General features: G+C 53.1%; 6 protein-coding genes across 6 annotated transcripts; 3 read left to right on the plus strand and 3 right to left on the minus strand.

Annotated features, from left to right (window-relative positions):
- Positions 1-1,255: 1,255 nt before the first annotated feature.
- On the plus strand, positions 1,256-2,392 carry CGCS363_v009167 (uncharacterized protein; the record flags this gene model as incomplete). Its single annotated transcript, XM_036641016.1, has 1 exon — positions 1,256-2,392. One exon carries the CDS (start codon positions 1,256-1,258, stop codon positions 2,390-2,392), a length of 1,137 nt encoding a protein of 378 aa, XP_036492675.1.
- A 3,449-nt stretch (positions 2,393-5,841) lies between these two features.
- On the minus strand, positions 5,842-11,829 carry bimE (Negative regulator of mitosis; the record flags this gene model as incomplete). The annotated part of the gene is made up of 3 exons (XM_036641017.1): positions 5,842-8,388; positions 8,436-8,899; positions 8,946-11,829. The coding sequence occupies 3 exons, from the start codon at positions 11,827-11,829 to the stop codon at positions 5,842-5,844; spliced, it is 5,895 nt and encodes a 1,964-aa protein (XP_036493802.1).
- Positions 11,830-12,455: 626 nt separating this feature from the next.
- On the plus strand, positions 12,456-16,652 carry CGCS363_v009169 (Vacuolar protein sorting-associated protein 41-like protein; the record flags this gene model as incomplete). The annotated part of the gene is made up of 5 exons (XM_036641018.1): positions 12,456-12,851; positions 12,905-12,931; positions 12,979-13,970; positions 14,019-15,759; positions 15,807-16,652. The coding sequence occupies 5 exons, from the start codon at positions 12,456-12,458 to the stop codon at positions 16,650-16,652; spliced, it is 4,002 nt and encodes a 1,333-aa protein (XP_036493803.1).
- Positions 16,653-16,929: 277 nt separating this feature from the next.
- On the plus strand, positions 16,930-18,105 carry CGCS363_v009170 (uncharacterized protein; the record flags this gene model as incomplete). Its single annotated transcript, XM_036641019.1, has 3 exons — positions 16,930-17,012; positions 17,070-17,338; positions 17,975-18,105. 3 exons carry the CDS (start codon positions 16,930-16,932, stop codon positions 18,103-18,105), a joined length of 483 nt encoding a protein of 160 aa, XP_036493128.1.
- Positions 18,106-18,565: 460 nt separating this feature from the next.
- Positions 18,566-20,346, minus strand: apdG-3 (Acyl-CoA dehydrogenase apdG; the record flags this gene model as incomplete). Its single annotated transcript, XM_036641020.1, has 4 exons — positions 18,566-19,059; positions 19,110-19,848; positions 19,902-20,176; positions 20,232-20,346. The coding sequence occupies 4 exons, from the start codon at positions 20,344-20,346 to the stop codon at positions 18,566-18,568; spliced, it is 1,623 nt and encodes a 540-aa protein (XP_036493127.1).
- Positions 20,347-21,962: 1,616 nt separating this feature from the next.
- CGCS363_v009172 (uncharacterized protein) lies at positions 21,963-23,480 on the minus strand (the record flags this gene model as incomplete). Its single annotated transcript, XM_036641021.1, has 1 exon — positions 21,963-23,480. One exon carries the CDS (start codon positions 23,478-23,480, stop codon positions 21,963-21,965), a length of 1,518 nt encoding a protein of 505 aa, XP_036493130.1.
- Between the last annotated feature and the right edge of the window lie 4,201 nt (positions 23,481-27,681).

Here is a 27,681-nt window from a genome sequence, read left to right on the forward strand (position 1 = left end):
TGCCTCGCACGGAGATCTGGATGGCGACTGTCCTCAATTTTCCTTTTCCTGACTGCAACATTTCTGGGCGCGTACAAGGGAGGACTCTTACTCATTGGGTTGCAGAATTCTGATAGAAGTCGTGATGTCTCTTTTTATAGGAGATACAGACCTTTGCACAGCATTGCATATGTCGGACAACAAGAAGTGGTCTCACCGATCTCATCTTCATCATTCGCAGTCGCACGTCTCCTCATCACATCAGACACGTTTTGGGCCCCATACAATCGCGTTGAATAGGGGTTGCGTGGCAGGACTTTGGATACTCCATGATTTGGCGTGGCTTTGCTCCAAATGGTACGCCGGCATTACGTCCCGAGAGAAGGGAAATGACGCATCTGGTTTTCACTAAATTATCTTCATCCTGACCGAGATTGGCCCTCAATGTTGTCGTAAACTCATCCTTCATGGGGATTGTCCGCAACACTCGAGGGTGATTAACCGGCTTGATTGGTCACCAAGAAGAAATGTCAACAATGACATATATCTTTCGATAACTTAGGGGTTGACCAAGCTCGAACTATCGGTCGAGTCCATGTTTTGCTTCATTCTCCACTCATACATAAAGCAAAACAGTTAGATTTCTTATGAGAAACTCGATATTAATTGTTGATGGCGAGAGAATATGCTATGTGGATGTACACGATGTTCATCATGATAGACCTCTTGATCTCATTTTTGGGCCTCAACGCTGGACATCCCATACGATTGCCTACACCTGTCAGGTAACCACTTCTTTGGACTCGGAGTCCAGAGGGGTGGTCTCGATCATGCCAAATTCGTTGCATGAGGTCAACAAGAGGCATCATCGTGCTCGCCTGGAGGGTCGTAATTCATGGATTACGTTGGTCGCAAAGGTGTTATGTCTCAGACGACCACATTCTACCCTGGCACACATTCGAGTTCTTTCCATTCATAAATGTTTTATTACGGTGTCAAAATCTAGCATGATCCATTTACTGGACCGATGACAGACACAAGGGTTGTGTCAAAGATATAGAGGTTGGCTTTTCGGGTTCCAACGCACAACCTTTGCAAATATCACGGCAACCTGAGGCTGATGTCCAGGTCACTTCACAGCGACTATTAATTTTGTGATTCCCCAGCGCTAGGAACTTCTTCTGACTCCTCGTCCGCAACTTCTCGTCCGCAACTTCTCGCCTGTCCTCAATCTTTACAGTACCCACATTCCACCATTCGACTCTCAACCGTAACGATGTCCAGTTCAAACACTTCCCAAACGGTCGATGAGCCATCTACGGCCAGAACCTCACCCACAAACAACACCTTAGACGAGGGCATTATTTCGCAACTGGAATCCTTTTCCATCACGCCGGAGTTGCGCGCAGAGCTCGCCCTCAGAAAGCAGGCACCACCACGCTCGATCAGACAAACACAGAGCGAGTCAGCCATTGCAGTCGACATGTCCGAAACACACATCTGCGATGAGAAATATTCGACAAAGGCTAAGTGTCACGTTCAGCATAAGAATCCACGGGCTCAGCACTGCGCCGAAGGGACGTCGACGAGCATCGAAACTCCCAACGCAGATGGCTTCATTTTTCCCAGGCAGTGTCCGACTTTGGGAGAAGAGACGCCTGCGCCGCAGATGCCCTCAGGGCTATACTGCTCTTTCTGCAGAACCATGCATCCTACATCTCAGTTCGCGGAGGCCGAGCAACAGAAAGCGCACGGCGAGAGGATGTGCATCAACATTACCGGCACATTGAGGCTCTGTCCTCACCTGACGATGTCGATGATGGATATCTGGCAGTACTTCGAGAGTTGTTGCGAAGACGACGCCAACAGCGACTGCGAGTGCGATCTAACTATCACTGAGGCGTGTCATTTCTGTTTTCCCGGCTTGTCGGAGCTCGACAAGACCGAAAAGAAGACGAGAAAGCCCACCTATACCTTTCATCTTTGCGAGAAAGAAGGGTTTGACGACATTGGAAAGTTCGACATCGAGTGGACCTTGCCTGTCGCGGCGATGCATCAGGGTGACGAGAATGGGGTCACCGTGGCTACCATGAGAGAGAAGCTGCAAGAATTCGACAGGACGCGTGAGCACATGATTTGCTCACATTTCGAGTGGGAGGACATCTTGAGAGCACTGATGTTTGCCAGTCAAGATGTCAATGGTAAGGCGTATCCCGCAGGAGAGTGTGAAGGTTGTCCTACAGAGTACTTTGCTGAGAAGCACGACAATATTATCTTCTTGCGCAGAGAGACGTGGGGTGTTCTGAGGAGAGAGGACGAAGAGACGCCGGTGCTTGATGGTTGCAGTGGTCTGGTTGACCAACTTGAGCTTTGTGATTGCAGAGCCTGCTGGAGGCCATCAGATGAAGTTTGATCTCAACCTCCAAACTGAAGGCTCCTGCAAGCCTCTGGATCGGTTTTTCGAATGATTGCAGGCATGGGTGTAGGTTTTGGGATGCAGTCCTGTGATGACCAGTAGGTTCTGGTCAGCCAAAGGCAGGCAACTAAGTTCCCATAGCGATAGCGAGGTATGCAAGCGAAATTATCATTCATAGCCAAAACAATATGAAGACTTCAGCCAGTATTCAGAAACGACTGTGCAGAAGGGATAGTGATGTATGAAATGCATAGAATGCCACCAGGTCGGGTCTTCGGCTCGTTTTCCAATCGGGGATGTTAATGTTCGATGTGGAACCTGTATCTCCGACTAATGTGCTCGGATCATAGTATGATGTGTTGGAGAGCAAAAAAAGAAGCAAGTAGAACAAACAATAACGTTCGAAGACCATGGTCGAAGTGCTGGGTATGGCCTCGGCACTGATTGCCATCGTGACGGCCGCATACCAAACTAGCCAACCGCTTGACAGTACCATCCGGGGCGTTCACATCGAGATCCATTTGGGATGTTGACAACAGTCGGAGAGGCGTTTAGTATCATCCGACCTCATCCTTTGAGTTTCAGATAAGCATCTATCCGAGTTCATGGACCGACTCAAAGTCAGTATGTAAGGTTACAATCCCAACTTAAAGTCAAGCAAAGAGCCTAAACCAATAAATGGCTCATTCTTAGTGCGTACTGCATACTGGTCGTCGCGCGAGGACGTATGACTAGTCTACGCCGCACACCGTTCCGGTGTTTTTTGAACGTAGGTGTTGGCAGAAAGAATATTTATTGAACAATCAAGGAAGCCTGCCCATGTCTCTGCCATGCATCTTCACTGGTCATTCGGGACTGAATACACTCACATTGGCACAGAACGTGTCGTTGACTTGAAACTGCCTCGATCTGATGTGAAGGCAGTCAGACTTTTGTAAACTAGACATAGACAAGGGAGTAGATGGCACTTGAAACGACTACGTGCCACCCACAGAATTGTTTTGTCTTCGCGTTAAGCCACCTAGAAAAAGCCGCAGAGCTTTATTATAGTCGTGTTCAGGGGCGACCACACCCATCAAGTCGCAATCGTTCTCATCGGTACCCTGGACTCAGTGTGCAGCGCGCGTCCTCTCAACACCCATCGTCTTGTATCTAAAGCTGAAAGGCGTGTTAGCTCGAAATTGGCCTGCAATCGTGGCGAAAGTTCCGGCGAGGGTCGCCTGATCCAAATGAATGACTAGAGACATCTACATCTGGAAGTCCCGAAATGATTACCTGCTTGTCAACCCTTCTCCGCCGTGCCGCGCTTCCATCTCGAGTCTCGACGGTATTTCGTTCAGAATAACTCGGAACTCGTGGAGTATGGGAACAGCTGGCGGAGACTGGTCTCAACTCACAAGCATGCAGCCAGCTCTTCATATTTTGGTAGGACAATGATGATCGTCGGATGTTACCAGAAAGTGAACAAGAGAGAATTCATTGCTTGCTGAGAACGCCTCTTTGTGAATCGGAAAAGCTTTATAGAAGAGAAAATGGTGTGGATGGGACGGCGAGGTATTCAAAAGCCACCGTTGCTGCTTTGCAGTAGTACCAGACACAAGAACCCGATGACAAAAGCTGCGAACTGTAGTTGGCAATTTGCAACGTTAGTTGAATCAACGGTTGTCAGATGACCAAAGCCGGCAGTCCATTTGGGTTGCTTCATAGGCGTGCGTCGCCCGCCGTAATCGTTCATCGTCTCCGTTCACAAGTCCGAGTTCGAATACACACAGCTCCCCCATTACATCTGTTGTAGTTCTAGTTCTTTATTGAAGACACAGTCCCTTCCGATATCGTCTTCATCTTATCAGCTACCAGGAAAACTCGTACTGGACAGTAAACCCATTGCGTCTTCTCAATCATCTTCTGGAAGCTTTGTCAACACAATTATACCAGAAACATCCACGCTTGATGGTCGAGCATCTTCATCCTTCAAACTCGTATTCTCCTTCAGGAGAAGGTTACGTATCACATAGAAGCTGGAGGTATAAAATATCTGAGGCGTTCTGGATATGGCTTTCTTCTCTACAACAGCAATGACAAGTCTCTTGAAATGTAAGCTTATGATTTACCCAAGTGTCAGAACAGTCGTAGTAAAAGAATATTTCAAAGCTTGTACCCTCTTGAGAGTCCGAAAATTCCGCAATCGTCTATTTTCCTCACTGCTGCGAGCGTATTCTTCCTCATAGGTAGAATGAGAGCCAACGGGGCGTTGCCCCGACGTATGTTACCGATAATGTAAATACTCACGTACCTTACTGAAAAGACGCTCAAGTTGTGTTCGTCCTGGTCATGACATTCCTTGCTCTTGTGGTGGTGGTATCTCACTCAGAAAAGACATTTAAAATCTCTTGCTCTGCTCGTCAACCTGCATTGCTTAGTACTCGTATGAGCGACATGGCGCAAGTCACCCCCGCCCGGGATATATAAGAGCTCCCTGGTACACATCGGTCATGATCCTCCAAACAATTGTGCGGCGCTAATGTGCATAGTGGCTATTACGAAGACCTGGAATATCGCGGACACATGTCGTCCAGATTTCCTCGCGGTGATCAGAGCCATCCTACCAAGGCCTCAGAATCATTCTTAACACTGGGTTATCTCTGTTGTTCAGCATCGCTACCAATGTATACACATGGAATGACGCACCACATTATGTCCCCATATAAGCATCTTTGAATACCATGATACGGGTTGCTAATGGTAAAGCAGGTTTGCCCAGCATTCTATTGAATTCAGACAACACAGCCGATTAACTTAATCAACAAAGTTCATTTACAGTGCATTGGTGTTGCAAAACATCTCAAGCATTCATCAAGCCCCTTTATACTACAGCAGTAGCGTCAGACAGAGTCCCCGCTCCCCTACCCGCGCGCCACGAAATCCCCCACCCATCTTTCCAAGTCAGGAAGATATATTAAAACACTACGAATCACTTCAGGAGCCCTTCACGACGGCCAGAATTGAGAATTTCCTCACGCTCGAAGTTGATAGAAATAATGTCCACCGAGAAGCGAGCTGAACACGCCCGAAAACCCTAAACTTACCTTGTCACCCTCACCAGATGCGCGTCTTATTTCCATGCTCTTCATCGCTCCACATCATTGTAGTATTCCACGTGTAATTATCAGCCGTAGCCCTCTATTTGATGATCGCAGTTGAGGGTTGGCTATCACTCAGCATAGTCATTGGTGATCGGCTCTTACGCTGATGATTCGGAAGAGAACAGATTAATTGGCGGAGTCTAGCATATCATTCAACTGGCCTCATTAATATATCAACCCTTTGACTACTACGCACATAGCATAAGCGCAAACAAGACGCAAGAGCCATCGGAGAACAAGCCGCATATCATGAAGCCATCGTGGCATTTCATTAACCATATCTCATTACTCTAATAACACACCTCACCTCAAACTCTGCTGCATGCTGTCCTCCTCCCGTCCGGCAAGGAACACCCGTCCCTTGAGCTCCTCAACAACGCTGTCCCGCATCCACCACTCCAGATCCTTCTCATCGGCGACCTTGCCCTTCTCCTTGGCGCCAATCTGCGCTCGGCGATCAGCCCACTCGAACAGCATCTTCAACCCGCAGAGCCGCTCTCTGCTGCTTCCGTCCATGCTCCTTTCCAACACGAGACGGGCATCGACTGACGATCCGGAGCTCTCGCCCGCTGCGCCCTCTGTGCTTGCGCTGCGGTCCAATACGGTGGCACGTTCCGCGTACGTCAGGTCGCGGAGGGCGTCAAGGTCGAAGAGCCATTCGAGAGGATCGCGCTTGCCATTATCCGTGACGTCTACCAAAGCATCTCTGCCCAGGGCGCGGAGAGTAGACGAGAAAGGAGCTTCCTGAGCAGGGCGACGACGAAGGTACAAGCTTTGGTTCTGTCTGAATGCATCGATGAGTGCTGGGTTCTTTTCAAAGTCGACCTCAAGGTCCCAGAAGGCTGGACCGGCGTTGGTTCGGATGCTTGCGATTTCGGACAGGGGAGGCAGGAGGCAGGGCGTTTGTCTGACCACGGCGGCATCGGAGTCTTCAGGGTCGCCTTTCTGTCGCTTGCGGCGGATCGAGATGGATGAAGAGATAGGCTGGCCCGTTGCCACGTCCTTGGCGACCAGGCAGCGATTGTCAGTGGCCAGGACCCAGAAGTGGCGGAAGGCTTGGAGGTGGGAGCGGTTGTCCTGGACCGAGGTTGGAAAGACGGGGTAGAACGAGATCAAGAGGGACGCGATGGCCATATTGCTTGTGCTAAATGTTGCTGTGCCGCAGCCAAGGAAAAGAGATCCGATAGCAAGATGGGCGGCTAGGTGAGAGCCATACGGAGTTTCGGGGTCGTCTCGGCCGTGGAGGAGTCGGAGGCGGCGGAGGACGACAAGATCACCCGTTCCTGCCATGACGATTGCTGCGGAGAGAGCAAGGACATCCTGGCACATGCGCGCGTTGGAGCGTGCAAGTTCTTCGTCGTATACGGGGGTTTCCTGCGAGCGACCGGTGCCAGGAATTCGAGAGATGCGGATAAAGTTATCGAGGTAGTGGATGAGGAGGTCTCGGACCTTTGTCGACGCGCTGCCTGCATAACGCAGCGCGACGGAGAAGCAGAGGCCAGTAAGAATGCTGAAGAAGGGCAGGTCGGTGCTCTTCAGCTTAGAGATGCCTGTTAACTTGTGACGGACGCGGAATGGTTTGGGCAAGCTGCCCAATATCCAGTCGAATGTGGGCTCAATCTTGCTCCACATAATGAGGTTCTTGGCGACTGTGCGCAGGAGGAGGATGTCGGGGCGGATATAATCGAACTGAACGATGGAGTCTGGTACGTCAATCTTGCGAGCGACGATGTGGTCCTCGGACTTCATGAATATCAATGTCAGCGCCATTACTGCGCCAGCGGCTGCTCGATCTAGCACGTGAACCATTTCGACCTTCTTGGTGGCTGTCGCAATATTGATCAGACTTTCAGTGAGCCTCATGTCGTGCAGGCCCCTCAGGTCGTTGCCCTTGCCGAGATTAATGAGTCCCAATGCGAAGCCAGCAGAAAGCCGATAGCATTCGCTTCGCAAGGGCTCATCCTCATCTTCTTCGTCAACGTGCTCGATCTCGGACATCATGATCTCGCTCATGCGTCTGTGTTGACTGTTGCAGTATAGGAGACCTATTCCCATAATGCCCGTAGTCTGCGTGAGTGCCGATAGGTTAAGCTCCGCAGCCCCGCGAGGCAACATGCGCGTAACATGCACCGACAGTAAACGGGTAATGAGAGAATCCATGGTGCCTATGTAGGATGCGGCGAGACCAAGAAGAAGACCAACGGAGGTCATGGTATGTTTTGGAGTGAGATACTTGAAGGCAACCCATTTCGCGATGCCTTTCAGGTGGCCGTTCAGTCCCAAGGCCAACAAGAAGCCCGCATGACGATTACTAAGGTCTTGGCCTGGCTTGTTGTATAAGATCCATGAGGTGTCAATGCCCTTGGCCTGTGGTGAAATGGCCAGACCGGCTGCGACTCCTTGGTGGAAAAAGCCCCAGCAGACCTTCTCTTCAGTGAACATCGACTTGTCTACACCAACAGTAACGTTGGTAGGGCGGACAATGCAGTTGAGGTTGAAGCCCCCAACGTGAGTCTTTTGGGTGAGCAGCGGGTATCGAAGGCTGTAGTACAACAGAGCGCGGCCTGCCGGGATGGCCAGGGTGCCGGTGGCGATCCTCGAAACGAGCTCCTTCTGTTTTTCCAGGTATTCGCTCTCAGACCAGTTGGGCCTGGTTTCAAGACGGACTACACGGGCTCTGTGTGTCGACAGGAGCTCCTGTGCTTCATTGAGACGGCGGTCTTCTTTGAAGAGGGCTCGAATGACTGCTTGGCGTTCGGTGCCCTCTCCTTCATCGAAGCCGGTGTTGTTGTACTCCTCGACGCTCTGGCAAATAGTTCGGTAGTCCCAAGACGCGGTATGAGTGGGTGTCTGTGACTGGTTAGATCATGGACGCTGAAAGGGCATGCAATACTCACAAGAATGCTGGCACTGCTTTTGTCTAGCTTCTTGCTAGGTGCCAAAATCATACTGACATCCCCGCGATTGACGAGTTCAAGTAGGTCTTTGGGCCATGAAGGCGGCGGTCGAGCCTGACATCTAGCGATCGAATCTTTCAGAGGGGTAAGAACAGCTTCTGGGAGAGTTTCCAGCACTCGGCTGTCTATGCCGGCCGAGTGCATGGCTTCGACAATGCCAACTGAGTTGGTCTTTGGAGTTAGTTTCTCGAAAAGACGCTTGAACATGAGTGTTCTAGGGGTTATTGATGCCCATCTGGAGTCCTTGAGCGAGTCTTGCTCTGGCTTGGAGGTCTGGGAGTGATAAAGGTTGGCTAAGGTGAGGAAAGGATGATATTGGCCTGTGGAGAAGCAAGTCTGGATCCAGTGGAAGATGTCGAAGTCGACGCCTGACGGCTGCGTAAGGGGCACTTCAAGGTGAAGCTCTGTTACGGGTTAGCGAGTGTTCTCTCATGATTGAAATGGACCAACCTGTGTCGTAGCGAGGCTCCAGTTCCTCCTGAATACCCAGCTCGTACATGTCCACGAAATCTTGCCACCCAAGCCATCGCGCAATCTGTCCCATGACCACTCTCAACTGGGTAGTTCCCGGAGACGCGTATTCTGGGGTCATGATCTCTAGCTTCTGCTCTTCAAGCAAGAGATGAAGCGCGACAAAGATATTCCAGGCAGCATTGCCACGGTTCTCGGCACTCCGTTGCATACCTGTGGGAAGGTAGCCGTTTGCGCCAACGGCCTTTTCCCCCAACGTGGATGACAGGTAGCCTCTGGCATACTGGATGTGGGTAGACATGAACTTGGATTCCCTAATACCAGGGTTGGGTGTCTCCAGATCGTCGTCGAACTCCTCGTCAAGGGTCCACGCCCAGCCGCCAGTCTGCTGCCAGCTCGGACATCCCAGAGCGTTCGGTGTCTCGTGGAGCTGTAGCGTGTTCCAGTCCTCGAGGCTCTGTATTGACCCAAAAGATCCTGAATGCTGCCGGCGCTTGCTTCTTGAAGATTTCGTCAGAGACGGGTGCTTCGAGTCGCATTTGCCCAGGGCAAGATAAATGGCTAGCAGCTGGATAACCAGTGCAGACCATTCAGCGTCGGCGACGTCAAAGTCCTCGCATCTTAGCCATATCATGACGTGCCACCAGCCAGGGGACATCTTCTCGGCATGAGATGCAGGGAGAATGCTGCGACAAGCATCCAATACTTTGCGGACTAGCGGGTTATGGGGTTGAAGCTGAATCTGGATCTGATGATATCTATCTTCGCCGTCGACCATATCAACGATGCCTTTGGCTTTGGAATACCGAAGGCCACCGACATTACCGTTAGCAACCTCGATGACTTCAGATTTGCGATGGCGGACATCTCGGTCCACCACGCGGCCACGATAGTGAAGACTTCTCACGTTCTCCAAGGACATGAGGGGCAGGTTGATTGGGGTGATCTGACTCCATGGTGCTTGTATACTGAGCTCTCGACGACCCTCGTGTCCTTCTGACAGAATGAGGATGACGGAGATGTCTCCATCAGTCACTTTGCAAGAGTCCACCACATGATGTGCTCGCCGGAGAGCGCCGCACGACAACCGAACCGGATCTTCAGACGAGGTGGCACTTTTTCCGGGCTTTGGCGGAACCAGGAATCGCGGTCCTCGCTGCAAGTCAATCGTCAGAAGCTGCAGTCTCTTGTCGAGCGAGTCCTGGATTCCAATTAACAGTTCACCACGAAGAGGGTCGTCGACTGCAAACTGCGGCGCAGTCAAGATGAAAACCTTGCAATGGCCGCGTGCAGGCTGCTTGGACAATGAGTAGCGGACGTTGGTGTTGTCCAGGGAGATGGTCTGAATCTTGGTGAACATGACCTCTTCAGTCAGCCCATCAAAGACGTGATCATCCAGCCCCATATTGTGGAAACCCTCAAAGTCGCCACCGGCTCGAAGCTCCTCCAACACGCCGTCGATCGGGGCCTCCAACAGACTCCCCAAACTAGGGTGGATGGTCTGATTGTGGTTGAAGGAACCGTAGCCACCACTAAGTCTAGGTCCTTGACTACCCTTGGATCCCCCGAGCGCCGGCTGGTCAGCAAAGACGGATCGATCTTGGGAGGCAGAGAGATCGGCGCGGGCCAGCATGGAGCTAACGCGGCGAGACTGCCGTCTGGTTGCACCGGTCTCCTTCTCCAGATCCAGCGAAGACACCAAGTCGAGCGGCTTTTCGACCTTTTCGAGCTTCTCCACCTTTTCGCTCTTTCTTGAGCGTTTGCCGGGCAAAGGAGCGCCGAAGCTTTCACGGAAGTTGGTCTGGACCGGGGTTGACGCGCCGCTGGCGAAGTTGGGCTGCATGGAACTACGACGACGCTCGGCTCGACTCTTATCCTTCTTAAGGCGGCCGATGAATGGGTCTTGGTTCTTGATGTATGCTAACCTCCACACGGCATACGTGCTGGCTTCGCGGTTGATGGTGACAGCAAGAATGAGCGGTTCCGTGGCCTTCGTCTTGGGGGCCCCCGGGTGTTTGATCTCTTCGATGTGCAAAATCTCCTCCGCGGGGTCGAGAAAGTAGGGTGACTTGGGCGTGCTCTTCCTCCTCGTCTCCCGACTGCCAGCTTCAGGTCGTGTGACGACAAGTCCTAGGTCTTGCAATGGGTCCATCAAAGACACCAACCGCGGCCAGTGGGAATCTGGCTGGTCCAGCAACGGCTCCCACATATTTCCCAACGTAGACCCCAGCCTCAGAGGTAAAGACTTGGGCTTGTTCAGGCCGTCGACGGAGAAGGCGGTATGGTGTGAGCTTCGAGGGGAGGTGACGGTGATCTGCGAGGAGACGAAGGAGTTTGGCGGCACTTTCGGGAACTTGAGAGACGCCGGGGCTGTGTTGTCGCTTCGTTGTTTTCGCTGTATGATGACTCCCTGAGGAGCGGCGCAGGCGGCCTCGACTTCGAACGGCATGTGGACGACATGGCTGGTACCGGAGAGGAAGTAGACGTGGGCCTGTGTGCGGAGGAAAACGACTAGTGCTCGAGACAGACGACGGGGGGCATCTTTGGTGTCGGTCGATGGGGTCTGCTTCGCATTCTTTTTCCTGCTGTAGTCGGAGGTGGGAAAGGAGGCAAGCAATGCCTGCGTGATGGGTTCTTTATCGAGGGCGAAATTGTATGACTTGCGGAAGACGCCACCACGGGTCCAAACAACGCAGTCCTTGGTCACCAGAAGCTCGTCCTCGACCTCGACTCCATCATCGTACTCGTCGTGGTCTGGGTCGGTGGTGACTTCCCAGGTGTATGTCGTCGGCGGGGCATCTTCATGGATGGTGTGTTGGAGGCCGCTTGGCTGATGCAGCCCCAGAGACTTGACCGACGCCATTGGGCTCCCTCATGCGCGCGGGAAGCGGAGAAGACTGGCTTGTCAGAGTGTCTCGGTGTATGCGATGTATGTTGAGTGTCGACTCGCCATCCCAGCAGCGGGCTGCCGTCGTGGTCGAGGTTGTGGTGTTTGGGCGGTCGACCGTATGTTGATCCGTTTTTTGGAGTCGCGCTTTTGGCAGCCAGACGCGAGAGCTGTGCTCCCGCTGCAGCGCTCGACAGCCAGGTCCAGTCCACTAAATTTTGGGTTGGACAGTGGGGGAGGGGCATCTCACCCTGCGACTGTGATTGGAGCGCTGCCGTCTTTCGCTCCCCTGTGAGCAACGACAGACGCTCGGAGCACATTTTCCTCAGCTCCCTCGCAGCTCTCGGTACGTACCGAATGCACGCCTCGTGACGTAGCGGAACCGGCGCATTGCACCTGGTCTGGTACCTTTAGCTCACCGAACTTGCAGCTTAGCTTCGGTAGCTCAGGTTGCTCCCGTCTGCTCTCTCCTTTGCTCCAGCCTACCTTCTCATCCACCGAACCGACCTCCCTCATTCAACCTCGCCCGCGAGACGACAGCGCTGCCCAATCGATCGTCAGCTAGCCATGCGATTGTCCATGCCGACGGCATCATTGGCACAATGACGGACGCTTCACCAGAGCCAGCCCCAGTCGAGGCCCAAACGAAGCCCGTCGTCGAGGACTCCGGCTCCGAATCCGAGCGCGACATTTCCAGCCCGTCTCCCGAACCACCGAGTGCGGCGCAGAAGGGCAAGGCGCCCGATGTCCCAGAGGAGACCACGCCTGCAGATGTAGCGGGGCAAAAGGCGGAGAAGAAGGCCGAGGTCCACGAGGCAGAAGATGATGACGATGAAGACGAGGACGAGGACGAAGACGAGGATGATGATGATGACGACGATGATGATGATGAAGACGAAGAGCCGAGGCTCAAATATGCCAGATTGACCCAGCATCTGGCCCCCATCTATCGTAATGGCGACGCGACCAGCGCATTCCTTGTAGCCGGAGACAAGATGGTATGCACCTGTGCACGCCTTACACTTCATGCCAACTGACAATGTCCGCGTAGATTATTGGAACGCATAATGGCGTTATCGTAGGTGTTTCTTCTCCATCCTCATAACATCTGCTTACAAGGTCTAGCACGTAATTCAATTGCCCATGTTCCAGTCCCTTCGAGTTTACAAGACCTTCTCCGCCTCCGTCACGAGCATTTCGATATCACCGAATCCTCCACCGCTCCCAACGGCTCGCGCAGAAGCTGTCCAGAGACTTGCTCAAGAAGCCGCCGAAAGTGTTGCCAGGAGGCCCTCGACGCAGCAATCGGGCTCGCCAGCAGCTTCTCGTAGACCAAGGGAGCCGACGCCCATCCCGAACACGCCCTCCAACAATATCCATGTTGCGACGTCGTCCATGGACGGAAATGTCTGCGTGTTTTCCCTGACCGATCCCAAAGACACCCAGCTGCGCAACTTTGCCCGGCCCGTTCAGGGGGTGGCTCTCTCCCCCGACTTCAAGAACGATCGGACATACCTCTCAGGTGGTTTGGCTGGCCAGCTTATCCTGACGGTTGGAGGATCACCTGGACGGAGTACATCCACCACCGTGGGTACCGCTGCGGCCACAGCGTCTGGATGGCTTGGCAGTATGGGGTTGGGTGCGAACACTGGCAAGGATACTATTCTGCATTCCGGCGAAGGCACCATCAGCGCGATCAAGTGGTCTCTATCGGGCAAATATGTTGTGTGGCTGAACGAACATGGAGTCAAGATCATGCGCTCAAAGCTCCATCTGGATAGCGGAGACTCTGAGGATGCGTGGAAGCGTATTGGGCATATTGACCGTCCGCAGACCGACGAGTGGGAAGCAATGGCGAGCGCGTGGAAAGGCCGTGCCGAGTGGATTGACGAACAAGCCGTCGAAACGGATGAGACCGAAGTCGTCCAGACCGACGTCGTCGGCACTCCTACAACCGAGAGTTCGAAGCCCCTGGCCACCTCGCATTATAAGAAAATCGAAAGGCTTGTTGTGGGATGGGGAGGTACGATATGGATTATCCACGTGCACCCCGGCAGCCCTGCGACGGGTAAACGTGGGAGTGAAAAGACGATTGGTCGTGCCGAGATCGCCAAACAGTGAGTGCATTATGGCGCTCTTGAAGGATTTTGGCTAACATGACGCAGCCTCCGTATGGATTGCATCATTTCTGGAATTTCGTTATATACCCAAAATCTCCTCCTTGTTTTAGCATATGTTCTACCAGACGACGACGAAGATAGCGATGACGAAACCCAGCTGGCGAAGGGCCACAAATCAAAGCCTTCCACGACTTCGACGAGCAGCGAGCCTTCCGGAGGTAGAAGGCGTCGGCAAAACCATCTGCCGCCGGAGCTCAGGCTGATCGATCTCACATCGCAAGCTGAAGTCGATAAAGATGGCCTCAGCGTGAGTCGATACGAGAGTCTAACGTCCGGCGACTACCACTTGGGTGTGCTTCCAGCTCAGAATGCCGCCTCGGCTGTCTCTGCATCAAAAGGAGCCCTCGACACCATTGCTGGTATTGGTTCGGACATGTGGAATGCCGCCACCAACCCGAGGGCCCTCTTCAGTTCTGGCGCCAGTATCAAGAGCAAGAATAGCGGGGATGATGTGTCCAGCACTCAGGTCCCGAGCATGGCCGCAGGCCCCCGCAGACCGGCTCAGCAAACAGTGCATCCGAATCTGATCAAGCCCGGAGTCAAGGTCTTCATCCACAGTCCGTTTGACTTCATTCTGGCCACAAAACGCGATCTTGGGGACCATCTCGGGTGGCTGCTCGAACATCAAGAATACCAGAAGGCCTGGGAGCTTCTTGATGAACACCCAGAGATTATGGCTGCACCCCCTGAAAACTTGCATGAGCTAGTCCCGACGACGCCAGATAGGAAGTCGGCGAGCCAGGATGAATTACTGGACGATGGATCGTCTGTCATGGGGTCAGTGGGTTGGGCTAAGAATCCAAACTCTTCCGCACAAAAGGAAAAGCGACGAATCGGCGAGCTTTGGATACGGGAGCTAATCGAAGCCGGCAACTGGTCGGAAGCCGGTCGCGTCTGCGGCAAGGTCCTTGGATCATCCGAGAGGTGGGAGAAATGGGTCTGGACATTTGCCGGTGCCGACAAGTTTGACGAAATTACCAACTACATCCCCTCCGAGCCCATGTACCCGCCGATTCCGCGCACCATCTACGAAGTCATTCTGAATCACTACATTCAGGCAGACAAGCTACGATTTAGAGAACTGCTGGATCGATGGTCGACAGACCTCTTTGACATCAAGATTGTCACCACAGCCTTGGAAAACCAGCTCAAATATCGCGATGTCCGCGAGGACAGTATCGAGGGCGGCGAGAGGGGTCGTGACTGGAAGATTGTCGTGGAATCATTGGCACGCTTGCACGAAGCAAATGGCCGATTCCGAGAGTCGCTGAAATGCTACATCAAGCTTCAAGACGCTGACTCTGCGTTCCGGCTCATTCGCGACAACCATCTTGCGGAGGCCGTTGCAGATGACATTCCCAGCTTCATCGGCTTGCGGGTACCACAAAACCGAGAGCTTATGCGAGAACCCGACTTTGAGGCGGCCACGGCTGAAGCGATAACACTGCTTGTCGACGAAGCTCAGCACGGTCTGGTCAAGCCTTCAGTGGTTGTGTCGCAGCTCCTCGAGAAGGACCTGAAGCTGTATCTCTTCTTCTACCTGCGTTGCCTGTACAAGGGCGAAGGCATCGAGGAGCATTCGGGCGAGAACCGCGACAGGATTTTGATGGACAGCCAGTCGCTCGTTGACGAGTTTGCGGACTTGACCGTTCAGTTATTTGCCAAGTACGACCAGTCCTTGCTGATGAGCTTTTTGCGGTCGTCGACTTCATACACATTTGAAAAGGTAAGCAAGATGCCCTCTGCTCTCCTGTTTGATACTAACAACCGCAGGCGGTACAAGAGTGCGAGAAGTACAAGTACGACGACGAGCTGGTGCACCTCTACTCCAAGACGGGCCAGATGAAGCGTGCCCTCTACCTCATTATTGACCGACTCAAAGACGTAAAGAAGGCCATCGACTTTGCCAAGCAGCAGGACGACCCGGACCTGTGGGAGGACCTTTTGGACTATAGCATGGACAAGCCGAGCTTCATCCGCGGTCTTCTCGAGGAAGTCGGCACGGCCATCAACCCCATCAAACTCGTCCGACGCATTCCGGAGGGACTCGAGATTGAGGGTCTTCGCGAAGGCCTGAAGCACATTATGAAGGAGCACGAGATCCAGCACAGCATCAGCTCTGGCGTGGCAAAGGTGCTCCGCAGCGAAGTCGCCGCCGCCCAGAACGAACTACGGCAAGGTCAGCGCAAGGGTATTAAGTTCGAGGTCGTCATTCAATCCACGCAGCATGTCGACGTCCAAGTCCGAGATGTTGTTCCTGCGCCGGTCAGTGCTGAGGACGTCGAAGAGAACTTCCTCCAAACCAAGACAGAGCAACCGGGCCACACGCACGAGGCGCCGAAACCAGGTCACTGCGCGCAATGCCGTGAGTCTTTCACGGAGTACGAGATGGAGACGCTGGTTGGCTTCGCATGCGGCCACGTCTTCCACCTCTCGCACCTTCTCGAGGTGCTCTACCCCGGCAGGAAGCTGGACAACGACTACGGACTCAGCAGCGAGGAATCCATTCGTAGTGGGTACAGGGTGGGAAGCAAGGTCACGCACGCGCGGTTGTTGAAGGATCGTATTAGAGAGGGATGTCCTGTCTGCACGCACCGGAGCGCAGATGTGCCCGCGTAGGCTAAGGAAGTTGTAATTATAGCGAGCTGAAAGCATACGGCGGGATAGCCTGTCCATTTCAAGTCATTGATCCTACCTACCGTACATCGTGCTTGTCCTACCATCATCTGCATCTCCCGTCCTTAGGTGACAAATGTGGGTCGCGCACGGGCCGCAGCGGCAGATCAGCGCCTCGGCCCCCGATTCGCCCCTCCCCCACGCGCCGCGCCGCGCCTGAACGACATGCCATCCCATCCCGCCTCCTCTCCGCTCCGGAGGACGTCGCGGCGAGAACCCCATGCATTCCGCGACGTTCGGCAAGGGAAAACGGTATGGAATCCTGGGGTATCTCCCGGAGCAGGGCTCAAAGGAGGCCGAGCTGTACGTCCCTCCCCCCATCTTCTGTTCCTCAACCCAACTAACAGAGACCACGACCAGATACGCCCTAAACGCAAGCACCTCCCCGCTCCTCCTCCTCCCCCCCGAGATCCGCAACAAAATCTACGCCCTCCTCCTCGCGCACCGGCGCATCCACGTCCTACACGCCCCGCGCGCCCACCCGCCCAAGTTCCACTGCCTCACGCTCCGCGCGTCCGCGAATCCCTGGGCGCATAAGCGGCGGCATGTCCTGTCGCGGGGGATGACGCTGTTGGCGGGGGTGTGTAGACAGCTATACCGCGAGACGGACCTCATACCGTACAGAGAGTGTGTGTGGAGCTGGGGGAGTGTGGCGGTTATGGAGCGGTTTCTGGTTGCGGAGCGGAGGCTGGGGTGGGTGCAGCGACGGGTGTTGAGGGAGGTTTGTGTGAAAGGGCGGGGAGGGGCGTGGAAACGGTGTCGGGGGGTGTTGGGCGGGTTGGAGGTTGTGTGGTTTTGGGAGGGGGAGGGGTGGGGGGTTGAGGTTGTTGAGAGGAGGGGAGCGGAGGGGGAGGGGAGGCCGAATTGAGATGTGACGCCTGAATGAAGATGAAGAATACACGAATACACGATGTATACGAGAATGTTGAACGGTATGATGACAATGGACCGCTTGATATGGTGTTGATCCGGAAAGGACACGCTGAGCTAAAGTTGGTTGATACGGCGGATGTCTAGTCTGGGGCGTGAATGCGCGTCAGATCCAATTTGTGCCGTGGCTTCAGGACACAGAAATTTAGATCATGGTCCCTTGATCTTTAAGCCAATCCATAAACGATCCAGGCACACGATCAAAGCGCTGAGAAAACACATCGCCTCCCATGAAGAGCGTTTCTCCATAGCCAAAGTAATACCGATATTGTTTCCTACTCAAGTGCAATGACGCGGCAAGTTCTCTCCCAGCACACTTACGCGTTCCCACCCAGTCCTCCACAGTATCAACGTCAAGTACAACACCTTTATGTTTCGTATCGCTGCTCAGATCTTCAAGCTGCCTCATGTCAGCACCATTAGACGCCTAGCATCAAGAATCATCGTCACCAAGAAAGTCAGTTGAAAGCCGCCGTAGACGTGGTAGAAGGTTCAGGCAGCAGCCACCGAGCGTAGGCTGATGACTAGGTCAGAACACATAAGTGTACAGCGTATACTCTACGTACGGAAAAGACACATTGGCAACTACAATATGTGCTGTGGCTATCAACTAAGCTTTACCCGCGTCGATAGGTCGCTGATAGTTAGCTATGTATCGTACTCACATATTTTACGACATTCATAATAGTAAACGTCCGTGCAGCTGGAGACTGACGACTAGCAGACGCAAAGTTCAGACTGGTGGTACCTGTCAACTATCACCATATGAAGATGCCAATTATTTGCAATGATCAACGAGCCATGTATTCATCTAGACTCTGAACCCAGTTTTGCCACCATGCAAAACGCCCGACAAAGAAAATATCCAAGATGTCTATTCATACACCACGTAAAAGTCTTCCGATATCCTCCACCACATTACAGCCTTACAGCTTCATACCCAACGCCTTGTGCACACGCATGCTCTGCCTGATGCTGAGATCCAGCATGATCTCCTCAGAACCACCGGGGATGGCGTAGGCACGGACGTCGCGGTACAAGCGCTCGACCTTGCCACCCTGGCCGCCGCGGGAGTACGACAGACCGCCGAAGATCTGGGACGCCTCGCGCGCGCAGAATTCAAAGGTGACGGTGGACTGGGCCTTGAGGGAGGCGATGGCACCGCCGAGCTTGAGCATGGCCTCGGTCTCGCCCATCTTCTCGCACTGGAACACGACGTTCTCGAGCCAGTTGTAGGAGGCCTCGATCTGGCGCGCCATGTGGGCGAGCTTGAGGCGGATGACGGGGTGCTCGATGAGCTTCTTGCCAAAGGTGCGGCGCTTGTTGGCGTACTTGACGGACTCCTCGTAGCAGACACGGGAGAAGCGGAGGCACTGGATGATGATGCCGATACGCTCGTGGTTGAAGTTGGTCATGATGACTACGATTGTTAGTAGGGTTCACTGCTACAAATGGGGGCTGAAGACATACCTCTGAAACCCTGGTTCTTCTTGCCGAGGAGGTTCTCGACGGGGACCTTGACATCCTCAAAGGTGATGTAGGTGGTTCCGGAAGACCAGACACCCTGGCAGTCCATACGTCTCGTCGTGACACCGGGGCCTCTCTCGATGAGCAACAAGCTGACGCCGTTCATGCCGGGGCCGCCAGTGCGGACGGCGGTGGTGAAGTAGTCACACCAGATGCCGTTGGTAATCCACTTCTTCTCGCCATTGACGATGAAGTGCTTGCCATCCTCACTCAGCTTAGCCTCGCAAGTCAGGTTGGCAACGTCAGAACCGGCGTCGGGCTCGGTGATAGCCAAGCAGATGCGCTTGTCACCGTTGAGGATGCCAGGCAGGATGCGGTCGACCAGAGACTTCTGGCCGAACTTGACGAGCGGCGGGCAGCCGATACCGAAACCACCGATGACGTTCCAGACGAAACCACCAGAGGCGGAGCGGGAAAGCTCGTCGGTCAGGAGCATCTCGTGGAAGAGATCCCAGTTGTCGGGGTGTACGGAGGCGACGGTGTTCTTGGTGTACTGGGTAGGGTAGTGGACACCCAGCAGACCAGCCAAGTAACCGCGCTCGCCCATCTGCTTGTAGATCGCGGGGTCGACCTCCTTCTTCTCGTCCCACTCGGTAACGTAGGGCTCGATGTTGTTGGTCATCCACTCGCGGACCTCGGCACGGAGCGCGGCGTGCGTCTCGTTGAAGTAGGGGGAGTGGTGCTTCACGGTGTCAGTCAGAACGAGCCATTCACAATCTCTGCAAGCCGACTTACTGCGTGGTACCAGGCCGGGTCGGCGTAGGGGATCATGTCGCCAAAGGGGTCCAAAGGCTCCGACTCCTCAGTCTTGGCAATGACCTTCTTCTCGGCCTTCTTGGTAGGCATGGGAGCGGCGGCGGCGGCATCGGGCTGAGCGGCCTTGGGCTTGGAGTCGAGGGAGCCGACCTGCAGCTTGGCCTGGTACTTCTTCAGGATGCCCTCGTTGTGGTACTTCCAAAACTGCTTGGAGGCGTCCTTGCCAGCAACGCGCTGGAGGATCTTCTTGCCGCCTGTGGACTGATTAGCTGACGCCGCAGACGAAGTGGGATAAACGGCAGAACGCACCAGGGTGGTCATCCTGAAACTTTGTGAGGTCGTAGACATCGCCGTCGACGATGATGAACAAGTCCTCGGGCTTGTTGTGCGACGCGACGTCGCTGGTTGAGAAGGTCTTGGACATGGTTGCGATGCGAGGGGAGCTGTCGTCGGATGATGGGATTGATGGGTATCTGGACAGGTAGGGAAGAGAGACAAGGTTCCTTTCAAGACAGACGAGGGGGGGACTGTGATGTTTAAAGACAATGGCGTCGAGTCGTGCGTGGCACAGGGGACAAAGTGTTAAAGAACGAGTCGCGACGGCCACGGTCGGCAATGAGGATGGGCTTTGGGGGTGGTCAAGGCGATCACATGCTTGCGGTAAAGCTTCCGCCGTGGACGTCCATCAGTGCCTTAGTAGTAGTAGTGTACTAAGGATGCTGGACCTCAGGACTCAGGAGCGGACACAGCCGCACCCAGTTCCAATGCAGCTCCCTCATGGCATCCGCAGCAGGAGAGGTACCTCCGCACCCGTACGATGCGGGGGAGTACATGGCGCCATGTCGAATACAGGCACAATGTCCGCCATGCAGCGGCACCCCGTGGCCCCCACAATCTTTACGACGCTCTGCAGCATGGAAACGCTGGTCTCGGGGCAGCGAGTGTGGGGAAACCTGCTGAACCATTCCTCGGTCAGTCGCTAATTGCTGTTTCCTCAGTGGCGGACGCGTTCCGCCTGCTTTAGCACCATCACTGGTGAGCATCCGGAGGCTGGGGCCTTTCTTTCGCTGGTGCAGCCAGATAGCCTTCCGCTATCCCCGTGTTGTCGACTGGTTTTGGCGCTAGGCGTGTCATGTGCGCCTGTTTCCTGCACCTGTCTGACCAGTCAGTGCCCCCATTGATTGAATTTCTCGTTGCGTTGGCCGTTCCTTTTGGGGGTTGCGTTGCGTCCGGGGGCGTCGCATGTGATTCTTTTCTCTGTTTCGGGAACGTCGCTTGCTGATGTCATCGACCTACTGTTTCCAAAAGTGGCCCTGGACCTCGGCATCTTTTTTGGGAGCAACCTCTTTGGCCAATGAGCAGCGCGGGGTTGGTCAGGTGGATCCACTTTACCCCCGTACCGCTGTTTTGCTGCTCGTGGCACGGCGACGCGCCCCTGGAACGGTAAGGACGCACACCGATGGTGAGGCATGCACCCCGAGTCAAGCACATGATGCCCAGTCAACCATGGAAGAAAACGACAAACCCCATGGGCAGGGCAGGTATTAGGGTAAAATGCCGACAGATTACCCCGTATAAAGCACGTGGGCGGTCTGGAGTAGTCTAGATAGCCGGAGAGGTTGGATCTTGACCGTCGATTGATGGACTCCGGCCGTTTGAGGTCTCGACCCCCGTAGCCGGCAACCAGCGCTGCCACCCGGCCGACGCCTCGTCCGGTGTCTTCCCAACCTCATGTGTGGCTGTCATGGACGCCATCATCGATTGAATGGCACCCAACTTAGTGCGATTGATATTTGCGCTGGGCCGCCAGAAACGGATTTCCCGAGTTACAGACCACCCTAGTAAGCACTGCGGTCAGGAGCGAGAAACAAATAACACTGGAAAAAGGATCGTGATTAAATTCAAACCTAACCCATTCAACAGCATAGGCTGTCAAACACTCTTGATACATCGTATGCAGGGCTTGAGATCGTGGCGGTGGAAGATACATCCACTGTTTGTCAAGTTTGTTATCTTTCACAGGTCTCAACGCGTTGGATATCATGGAATTCCTGCCGTGAGCCTCTTTGTCCAGCACGCCCAGTCCCTTCCATTTCTACATCTATCATCCCAACACCAGAGAACGTTCTTGGACCTGTAGCCCTGGGTTGCATCATAAGAGGCCTGATCAATCCGGTGCACCACGTCCTCCATGCACGTCATGACGTCCTCCCAAAGCGCCCGACTACGACGCCCGAGGAAGACCACGCCGCCGTCTCTCGCCCAGTGGTAAACAGTACTGCAGTGTTCGCAGCTCACAGAATGCTGCTCCAGACCGTTCTCCCACGAGGCGGGAATGAACGATCCCTCAGCAGTCTGCGCCGAGGCTGCGTTGCAAGTTGGTATGGATTTACCGTTGGGTCCTGGCATCGAAGACGCCCTGGTACTACTGCCGCTGATGCGAAGATCCATCCCCAGGCAGCTGCAAACTCGCGGATCGAAGCACTGCAGGAGGCCGCGGAAGTCAAAGTGCGGACAGAGCATTCCTCGTCCATGTCTCTTGCCAAATTCATTGAGCCGGTCCAGTAGAAATGTGTCGGTGACCGGATCCTTGCCCAAAGTGAAGACGGGAAGGGTCCATTCGAACAAGATAGTACAGCTGATGATTGAGATTGACGGCGGGACGATGCGGCTGTGCTCCCTCGCGGCGGGAACACCAGTATCACATCGCTTCGCACATCTTTCACACTTGACGAATTTCATCTGTATACTGTAATCTTCCAACAGCCTCTTCTGTCGGTGCTCAAATTCTCTCATGGAGTAAGAACGATGCGGGCAAGAGCTGACCCTAAATGAATGATGAAGGAAGCATTTCGAAGAGTAATCGGGAAAATCCAACAGCGGGTAATACCGCCGGCAAGCAAGGCAATACCTATCTTCGCAGCTGCGAACCTCTTTTATACAAACAACGCAATGCCTATCGCCGCATTTCGTACCATCAAGCTCAGAAAGCCGACATGTGTAGTCATCGTTCCACCGCCACCAGGCATTCTTGGAATTCTTTGTCTTCGCCACGTAGCAGTCTTCGCACCAGTTCATACGGGCTACCCGCGGTATCAGCCTACAAAACCAGCCGTAGAGACCTCCCGGAGTTCGGTAATTGAGGTTGAAGCAGATCAAGTGTCGCCCCCGAATCTTCTTGATGATGTGGGCGGCCTTGAACGCGCTGTCCTGGAACAGACGGAAAAACGTGAAGCAGGTCTGGCGTAGCATGTACAAGTCGTGCGGCGGCGTCTTGCGCATAATGTTGACGAGAAGCTCCTCTGGAAGTTGCAGCAAACGGCATTCCCGCATGTTGCGTATGTGGTTGTTGTTCCACGTCGATAGACAGGGATAGCTTGGTTGAATCTCTGGGCCCTCAGTCTCTGGACGCTTGCGAAGACTGATTTCCTCCACGGGAGCTTCCATGTCTACTTGTCGGGCCTCTTTCTGGTTGACGTGGGGTCGTTGTTTTGTTTTCAGAGCTTTCTTTCCCTTATTCAGTCTGGCGGCCTTCTGGCGCAAGATATGCAGCTTCATTATGAAAAGATGTTTAGAGGAAACTTGAGTAGACAGGTGATGGCGCAACGCAGCGGTAGCAATAGTCGCCTCGAGCTGGTGGGCGTTGTCTGCCTTCAAAGTTGTATCCTCCTAGAAAGCTCAAAGCTATGTGTCTTCATTGTCGGACATCTCCGAAGGGTAAGGTACTATCAATGTCTCTAAGTACGTCTATGTGTCCTAGTGGAGCCTTTGGGGTCAGGGATGTCACTCAAGTCCTTGACACATCAGAAAGGCAGATCGTGCGTGTTGGGCAACCTCGCAAAGATTAAACAATACTCCACCATCAACAACTGCGTTTAGAAGTCGCAGGGAGCTGTCCCAATTTGCTTCCCATCTCATTGGGCGTCTAATTGAACAAATCATTGCGAAAGTTAGAAAAACAGGAGCCTAAAGGCTACGTGACCTGATTTACTGTGGGCCTTCTCGTGCTGAGACGCAAAAGGTTGCTGAAAGAAACCCAAGGCATGACTTCTAGGGCCCGAGAACCCTTAGTATGCGCAATCTCAAAAGGTATGATCAGATTTCAAACCGTTCTGCGAAGAAACCTTTTTACACCTTCAAATTCTTTCTCCGAGAACACCCACACTGAATGGGCTAGAGATCGCCTCAACCAGACCGTTTCTTGACATCTATTCGACGCCTTGAGCCAACTATCAGACCTCCAACTACCCCCTCCGTTTCGGAACAGCTTATGATAGTACCGGCAATATGTTTGATTACCCGATGGAACCCCTATCGATAAATCTCTTTCTGATCTTCCTTGGCCTGGAGGTTGTATTTCAGTTCCTTGAAAGGCGTTATCCTTCCAAATGGGATCCATCTCTGGAAGAAGACACGGCACAAGAGCAACACGCCCAAGAAAGACCTGCATACGTTTCCCCGCGAATCACATCAAATGAAAGTCGAAACAATGATACGTTGCAGTTTGCAAAACGGAATAACACAGGGGCCAGCTCTCCTGCGGAATTAGCCTTGAGAAAGCTGTGTGCACCAGGAGAGGCCAGAAGAGAAGCGCGCGCAGATGCGAAGGAGGCCTTGAGAGCGCTGTGTGAGGCGCGCGCACATATAGAGAAGGCCTTGAGAGAGCTGCGTGCGCCAGAAGAGGCCAGAGGAGAATCGCACGCAAATGTAAAGGAGGCCTTGAGAGAGATATGTGCGTAGGCAGAGGCTAGAAGGGAAGCGTTCGCGTGAGAGGGGCTTAATATGTCTTTGCCAGGGATCTCCACGCGCGTGGCGAGTCGCCTTTTGACAAAAAATGTTACCTTACAGTCCAGTAAACGAAATAACACGGGAGATAGCTCTCATGGAGAATTATATGTCGATAAGAGGAATACGAAAGCAATGTGCGGCTCTTTTAAGAACACAGATTCGGCGGATATCACCCCTGTTTAACAATCGCTGCCTATGAAGCCTTTGGTCATGGAACCCTAGACTTGACGCCACTCTCTATCCAAGATGCCAGTCCTCCCTATTGAGAAATCCAACCGCAATCAAGAGAGGAGGCTTCGCCCGCGTTTTCGACGAAAACAACGCCGGAGACTTAATCCATTGTGAGGTTTTCAATATTCAAGTACCCAAGGTAGCTCTAGCAAGCCCACAAACAGCAATATGAGATCCATGCACCTTTTGCGTGTGAAGACTCAAGAGGTATGCTACAAGCTTCAGATCCTTCCGGAGAAATGTGTTTCAATCATTCAAAAAGTCTTTCAACTTCCCATTTAATGAATTTTGTCGACGATCAAAGCTGCAATTACTCAACCAGTCACTTTGGAACATCCCTGCAAGCGATACCGCCGTCACCCAGACGACATGGAGAATTACCTCATCACAAATCCGCCGGTATGGCTCTTTCTGGCTGCGCTTGGGCTCTGCTTTCTCAACGTTGCGTGTATGGCTTTCTACGAGTTTTGCCTTTGCAGATGGTTTCCATCTGTGAGAAAAAGCAAGGCCCAACAGCAACACGCCCAACCAAGCTCTGCCGGCCGGCCCCTGCTATCTTCCTCAAATGGGGTTTCGGAAAGCGGTACAACAAAGCTCACAAAGTGGGCGAAAGCGAAATGCACCTCTACAGACACGAACTTGAAGGTTGGTTCTAGCTCTCTGAAGCTGGCAACTCAGTCAGAGAACACCCCGGTTCAGTCCTCGCTGCATATAAAGCCCATGGCCCTGGTTCCCGAGACTCGGGAAGCTACTCTCTTCACAATGCAGGTTCCTCCTATCGAGAAGCCTATCGTAGGCAAGGGGATGCTTTCTGCACCCAAGCTTTCGAGCTGGGAAGCTGCATTCGATGGAAATCGTCGGAGGTCTCGAATCTTGCAGCTGCCTGACGAGATTCTATTTGAAATCATGCAAATGGTAGAGCTCGACGATTTGTACATGCTTCGCCAGGTGTCTTGCACATTCTTGCGCATTTACCATGACCAGACTTTCCAGAGGCTTCATCGGAAAGGCCCATCCAGAATCTTCTGGCAATGGCAATGGCAAGGTCACCGAGAAGGATTTGAACTTGACCCGAAGACAGTAACGAGAGCGAGGCGAAACGTATTCTGCGATCCTTGTTTCAAAGTTAAGGAATCTGAGGAGTATCGGAGTCGGTTGAAAGAAGTGCAAGATCACATTCACTGTTCATTCTGCAACACTTCGCACAGGATCTTTGAGTTTTCCGCGGCGCAGCGTTCTAACTCCAAAGAGATGCGACAATGTATTTTGGCCGAGGGATTCATTTGGCTCTGTCCGCACCGCAAAGTGTCGTTCAGATCTGTCAGGAAACTCGCTTTTGCTCGCGATTGGACGTCGAGACTGGCTCCAAATGATAATTACACCATAGAGTGGTGTCACGAATGTCATCTTCAAAGTGCCAGTAATGGCTGGGATGGTCGCCGAAAAGAGCTGGAGCCTCCACATGTAATTCTTTCTGGGCTCAAAACACCTTCAGCATCGGTCAATATTTCCATTAACTGGAAAGTACCTCTGTTCAAAATTACGCCAAACGTTGATGTAACGATGGCAGATGTTCAGAACGCCCTCAAAGATGCGGAGGTCAGATACGGGTTCAAACTGTGTCCTCACTTCAGCTACTGTAACGGAGAACTGCTTCGGATGCTTGATGCTCGGATTTGCGTTTGTTTTGGGAACGATAAGCGTTTGGGAACTCAACCAATGCCGAGCCCTTTGCCGGAGGCAGTTCCGCACACGACTTGCCGCCATGACGCCGACGTAGCACAGAGGTTAAATTGCAACCAGTCAGAACCTCATGGCTTCATGTCTGGAACTCACTCGACTCGTTGCGATTTCTGCTCGACCACATATGGATTTAAAAGACACGGGAGTTGTGTCTTCTTATTTCGGCACACTAATGTGGAAATGACCGCAGAGAGGAGCAAGTACTACTCGGGTTATGGTCTTGAACGTGTGCTTGAGCCAAGCTCATATGTGACCCGGGCAGCAGCAGTGGATGACGAGACCAAGTATCTTATGTGGTGCGATGATGAAACTTGCAGGAACGGCAGAAACTGGAACACGTACGCCACCTGCCTTAACGCGTATTAGAATCATCAAAATACGACAAAAAGAATAATGGAAATTGGTGGCACTAGATCTGCATGCGGATGCTCAAGAAAGATTCTGCCGAGATTAATGAATCAGACGAAAGCCATAATGATAAGTGAACCTAAGCAATGAAAATAGATTACGAAGAAGACACGTATCAGTTAGATGTTCTATCCGTAAAATGTCCTATCCGTGAAATCTGGCTCGGAGGCGTCGACCGTCTAGCTGTCGATATCATATGCCGTCAGCTGGTTATTTCACAATGATCTGTGACTTGCAATTGCGTGGGTATGCGAGAATATACCCTTTACTTTGTTGCGCTCGATTAAATTCAGCTGCCGGGTTGCCTCAGCCAGAAGCGTCTTCCAAAGCACTTCCCAACACGCGGAAAGTTGGCATCGTGGGGAATTATATGCTCCATTGGATTTAAACGTGCCTTAAACTGCACATCGGCCGCATTGGCGTCGCGAAAGTTTAAACGGAAACGAACACTTGTTGTGGCTTGCTACTCCATTCAGAGTCGCTGTTGCGGATAAGAGAGCGAACTCATCTCACGGGAAACGGTAAGATTTAGAGCTTTGCTGTCCGGGGGGATGACCACTTACTCTGGGCCTAACAGTCTACTTTATTT

Source organism: Colletotrichum siamense, assembly GCF_013390195.1.
Source record: "Colletotrichum siamense strain Cg363 chromosome Unknown KSG_Cg363_contig06, whole genome shotgun sequence".
Lineage (NCBI taxonomy): Eukaryota > Fungi > Ascomycota > Sordariomycetes > Glomerellales > Glomerellaceae > Colletotrichum > Colletotrichum siamense.